This window comes from Centrocercus urophasianus, unplaced genomic scaffold (assembly GCF_019232065.1).
Source record: "Centrocercus urophasianus isolate 14NV4802_14NV808 unplaced genomic scaffold, USGS_Curo_1.0 seq_340, whole genome shotgun sequence".
Classification (NCBI taxonomy): Eukaryota; Metazoa; Chordata; class Aves; order Galliformes; family Phasianidae; genus Centrocercus; species Centrocercus urophasianus.
The window spans coordinates 33,160-38,723 of record NW_024884912.1 but is presented as its reverse complement, the minus strand read 5'-3'; the positions used below and the strand labels follow the sequence as shown (position 1 = coordinate 38,723).

General features: G+C 67.6%; 1 protein-coding gene across 1 annotated transcript; it reads right to left on the bottom strand.

Annotated features, from left to right (window-relative positions):
• Positions 1-33: 33 nt before the first annotated feature.
• On the bottom strand, positions 34-5,100 carry SPHK1 (sphingosine kinase 1). Its single transcript, XM_042831076.1, has 5 exons — positions 4,704-5,100; positions 2,135-2,284; positions 1,920-2,014; positions 1,625-1,740; positions 34-1,222 (listed from the first exon to the last, which is right to left on the bottom strand). Exons 1-5 carry the CDS (start codon positions 5,098-5,100, stop codon positions 460-462), a joined length of 1,521 nt encoding a protein of 506 aa, XP_042687010.1. The 3' UTR covers positions 34-459.
• Between the last annotated feature and the right edge of the window lie 464 nt (positions 5,101-5,564).

The following is a 5,564-nucleotide window of genomic DNA, read 5'->3' as shown; positions in this document are numbered from 1 at the left end:
CCCGGGCTGCGTCCTTGGGTTGGGTTTGGGTTGTTGTTGGTTTTTTTTTGCAAACGCTAAATATTTATTGCATTTCTCACAAGAATAAACTCTGCTTCTACGGGAAGCTTTGGGTAGAAACACTCTTTAAAAAAAACAAAACCAACAAACCAACAAATGATTGATGTCTGCCGGTAGATCGTTGGTCCTGGCTCAGCCCGGCGGGGACGCGGGCGGTGCCACCGAACCTGGGGCCGAGGCTGTGCCGGCGCAGCCGCCCAGGACCGGGACGTCGTACCGATGGCACCGGGACGGAGCCGGCACTCGAGTACCTGCCGCGGCTCGTGGCTCGTTCCTGGGACGGCGCCGTCCCCAGGAGGGTAAAGCTAAGCAAAAGGCCGAGTGCCCGCGGGCGCGGGGAGCTATTGCTGGAAGAGGAGGTTCCTGAGTGCGAGGAGGGCTGCGCGCCCGCTGCCGGCCCTAGGAACCGGTGACCACGCGGCACGGCTGGCCGTGGATCTGCCCCTGCACCGGCTCGCACGCCAGCGCCTCCCCGTCCACCGTCATGATGCCGGCGCTGCCTCGCGGCTCCAGGCGGAAGGCGCGCACCGGGACGCAGTGCAGGTGGGGGCAGTTCAGCTCCAGATGCGTGCCTCTGCCCATGGCCAGGAAGATCTTCAGCAGCGCCACGCGGCTGATGCCGGCCCTCACGTAGAAGAGGTGCATGCAGCCGTCGTGCAGCCGCGCCGCCGGAGCCATCAGCAGGTTGGTGCCCAGGTGGGACTGGTAGATGGCGTAGACGCAGACGAATTCCTCCTCGGGCACCACGACCCAATGCGGCGGCACCGGCTGCCCCAGCGGCGCCAGCAGCGCGTCGGCGAGCGGCTCCCTGTCCCCGCCCGTCGCCTCCGTCCCCGCCGTCGCTGCGGCCCGGCGCGGCTCGGGGTCCCTGGCGCTGCCCGGCTCGGTGGCTGCAGGCAGGTAGGAGAGGCGGCCCTGGTAGACGCGCAGGCGAACCAAGCACTGCAGCGTGCCCAGCGTGAAGCGTGCGTTGCCCAGCCGCCGGTACTTCTCGCTGTCAATGTCCACGTCGGCGATGAAACCCCATCCGAAGCCCAGGAAGGAGAAGAAGCGTTTGCCTGAGGCTGTGCTCAACGAGACCAGGTCCATCGGAGCGTGCAGCCCCTTGCACAGGATGAAGGTGCAGTTGGTCAGCAGTTTCTTCTTGGCCACGTGGTCGTTGCTGCGGGGGGGCAGAGAAGGGTGAGCGTGGGCTGGGACCCCCCCCTAAGGACGCTGCCTTTGTGCCACGGCTGGGACACGTCCCAGCTGGTGACAGTGTCTGCTGGGGACAGCTTCTAGGAGAAGCACAAATCAGCTCCTAGAAGGGAACTGATGCACCAAGGCTGATGGTTGGGTATGGTTCCCACTGAGGTCTTTCCCAACCCGGAGGATGCTATGGGACTGCTGGGCCAGCCCCAGTCCCACCCCTGGGATATGTGACTGTGCAGTAGGATCAGCCACGGCGCTCATTGGAGTGAAAATGTGGCACAATCAAGGCCTGGAGAGGAGAAAGCTCCAGCTCCCCCTGTGCTCTACAGGGATGAACCATGCTGGGCTGGTGTCCCCATCCCACCCCACTCACCCTGCATAGTAGTTGATGGAGGCAGCCAAGGCGTTCCCAGAGCCCCCAGGCAGGATGCACAGCGGTGTCTGCAGGGCCTGCTCCCAGTCCGGCCGCTCCATCAGCCCATTCAGCACCTGCAGGAGGAAGGGGGGGGGGGCAGCTGGTGGTACATGGGGCTGCACAAAGACCCAGTGACCCCACAGTGCCCTCAGCAGAGGTTGTGCCGCCCCAGTGTCTTCCAGCAGGGTTCCATCTCCGCATCTCCCCCTGTTTTGCCCCCAGCCCTGGCCATGGGGTGACAGCAGGCGCTCACCTCGTGGAGCAGACCGTCCCCAGACATCACCACCAGCACATCCCACTGCGACAGGTCTTCATCCTGCACCTTCTCCTGGGCGTGGTGGGGTCTCTCTGCAGTGCAAGTGAGAACACCGAGTCATCTGCCCGCTGCCATCCTGCATGGTGACCGCAGCCCCATAGGAGCCCATCCCAGGTGGGTGCTGGGCAGGAGGAGGGTCCTCAAGGACTCACCAGTGACAAAGACGGTGGGTGTGATGTCAGCATCAGCCAGCATGGGCTGCACCACTGCCTGGAAGTCCTCAAGCGCACGGCCAGCGCCGCTCTGCGGGTTCAGCAGCACCAGAGCTCGGCAGGGCCGGGGCAGCACCCCATAGCTGGCACCTGGGGGGAGCAGGGGGTCAGCACAACGGGGCTGGTTGGGCTTAGTGAGCAGCTGCTATGGTCCTAAGGGACATGGAGCGCTGATAGGGGTTAGAGGAGGTCTGCGCTGAGAGATGTGGGGGTCCCCTGCGCAGTGAGCCAAGGGCAGGGGGCTTTGGGGAGGGGTCAAGCTATTGATTCCCCACATCCAGCCCTGCTGGAGCAGGGCCAGCACGGACACCTGTGCTGGCAGATGGATGCTTCGCTCCCCACGGGGCTCAGGTTTCGCACACACAGGCCCCATCCGGGCTGTAATTACAGGGCTGGTGCGGGCTGTCACTGCTCCATTCCCTGCTGTCCCCACGTCCCCAGCAGCGGTCACTCCGTGCCCTCCCTGAGCACTGCTGTGACCCCATGGCACCCGGCAGCCCCCGCGGGCTCTGTGCGAGGACCAGAGGGACGCAGTGTGGGCACAGCACCGTGATGCTGTGGGTCTTGCCCTGCCGTTGTGCCACAGCTCCTTGGAGCCCAACGGCCCAGACAACAAACACAGGTTCTGGGGGGCTCCGCAGGGTTTTGCCAACTGACGGCACGCAGCCACGCTCCGTCAGCAGCAGTGAGTCACGAATGCTGACAGCGTTTCCCAGCACAGCACAGCACAGCCCGGGAAGCCCCTTGCTCCACTCGCCCGGAGCCGTGAGTGCAGAAACACTCGATGAACGCAGGGCAAAGGCCACCGGGGCTGCACACAACCTGAGAGCGCAGCACGGAGCCGTTCCCCTGTCCTGCAGCCTGGCTCCGGCGCTGGCCCTCACCCGATGTCCCCTGCCCTGCCCAGCTCCTTATCAGCCGGCAGCAGATGGGACGGGACGGACCGGCCGCCCTCGGGGCGCTGCCCGCAGCGATGGCCGCAGCTCAGCACTGCACCGCTCCGGCCGCATTGGAGACGCCGAATCCCCTATGGGTGAATGCAGCCCCACAGCCGGCTGATGGGGGCTTTCTCCCCTCTCCCCGCGGCAGACGGGGTGGATCTCCACATTGTCCCTTTCCCTTCCACTGCACCGGCACTCTGTGGGCTGTGGGGGGGGGTGGATGCAGCGTCAGCAAGAGGAAGGGGCACCGCTCTGCCCCCACCCCACGTGCCCCACACACGGCACACGAATTGCCACATCGTCCCACAAACCGCCGCAGTGCACGAGGAGCCGACGTGTCGGGACCAGCCTGCGGGTGACCCCATCAGACCCCACCGACCCCATAGGGCAGGACGGGGCCGGCACCCCCCACGCAGTCGTCGCCGGGGGATCTTTCATCCCTGGGGGCCATCAGGAGGAGAAACGGGCTCCGTCCCCAAGGACGTCGCTGCGGTGCGGTGGGGCGGGGCGGCTGCCCCCCGCTGCAGGCACGGGGTGCCCCGATCGCCCCGCACTCCGGCGCCCTTATCTGCCCCGCACACAGGACGGCGAGCGCGGGGCGTGGCGAGAAGCGTCCGTAGCGCAGCTCTGAACCGGGGGAGGAGGTTCGTAAATCCCCGGCGAGCGGAGAGCTGCAAATCTCGCACCGCTGCGTCCCTCGGCAGCGCTCCGCACCGCCCCGCCGCGCCGCAGCCCCACCGCGCAGCAGCGCCGGAGCCCGGCGGCCGTTCGCTCTCACATCGGGCCTCGGCTTTTTCGCTTGTTCTTATTTACAGAGAGCGGCAGCGAGCTGTTTTCTAGCTGCGGCTCACGCGAAAAGGCTGCATTTTAAAACGCGGGCATGAGAGCGATGTGACAGCATCCCTCCCACCCACCGGAGCCGTGGCTCCGCTGAGCAAAGCGAGGCGGCCGCGGTAACGCTGCGCTGCAGAGGGATTCAATCTCTGCTCCAACGCGGCCGGAGGACACCGGGGGACGTCCTGCATCCTCTGCCCCTTCGCGGGGATCCGGGCTGGGTGGAGACGACGGAGCTCTGTGCCCCCCCCGGCGCTGCGCTCCGTGTGTCAGCGGCGGACTTTCCCCCCTACGGACGCCGCTTTTGTTAAAGCTTCGCTACTCATTAAACCGCTGGAAGGAGGCGGCGAGGACAGGGCAAAAAGGCCCCGCGCTGCGCGCCGCCCTTTTGCTTTAAGGGGGAAAGCGGGGACGGATGGAGGGACCTCACGGTGCGGCGCGCAGCGTCCCCCTCCCATAGGGCCGGCGGAGGGGGGGGCACACGCGGGTTCCGTCCCACGCGTCGTCCCCCAACCCCTCTCCCCATCCCGACACCTCAGGGCTGCGCTCCCGCTCCCCAAATCCCCGCACGCCCCGACACGGGAGGGCTCCGACCCCCACCCCCCCGCTGTCCGTGGGGGCACAAGGCGGTACGGAGGAGCCGCGCCGACCGGGAAACTTTTTCTCCCCGCATCGCCCCCCCCGAGCCCCCGGCCCCCGCCCCGAACCACGCGCGGAGCACCGCCGCTTCTCACCGTCCCGCGTGGGCGCTGCGGGCAGCGAGAGCTCTCGGATGCGTTGGCTCCAGGCCTGGGCGATGCGGAGATTCTCCTCGGCGTCGGGGTGTTGGGAAACGCGGAAAGTCCTCTGCAGGCGCTGCCGGGCGGGGGAACCCCATCGGGCCTTACGGAACGGGTAACCCACGAGGGAGAAGCAGGCGGCGGCGGGGCCGGACGGGAACGCGGCGCTGCCCACGCAATCGGCCAAACGGAGAGCCGCGTCGGGGCCGCCGGGACGCAGCACCTGCAGCTCCCGTTCGGTCAGAGCGACGGACCACGAAACCGAACCGGGAGACGATCCCGGGGAGAAGCGGCCCCGCAGCAGCACCGCACCGCCGTCGCCGTGCGGGGGAACCCGGCGGCCGGCGGCCATCGGAGCGCGGAGCGGGGCCGGCACGCACCGGGAGCGCCGCCCGCCGCTGCTCGCTGCTGACACCCGGCGCGCTGCTCGGCAATGGCAGGAGGCGGCCCCATTTAACACAACACCCCCAACCCCCCCCGACGCGCGCAGCCCGCAGCCCGGCTTCGGGTTCCCCGAGGGCTGCCCTACGAGGGGCGGGGAGGGGGAAGAGGGCGGCTCCCAGGGATCCCGGCCGAGGTGCGGGACGTCCCGGCACGGCCCCCGCCGTTCTGTGCCTGCAGGTGCCCTCTGCCCCGCGGGTGCCCTCCGCCCTGCGCTGCTGTGCTGGCAGTCAGACCGATAACCACGAGCACGGGTGCCGCGAGCCGGCCCAGATCACACAACCCCAAGCACGAACCCCCGTGACCCAGCGTAGACCCCATAACACCAAGCCCAGACCCCACAACCTCAAGTGACCCAAACCCCCGTGACCCAGC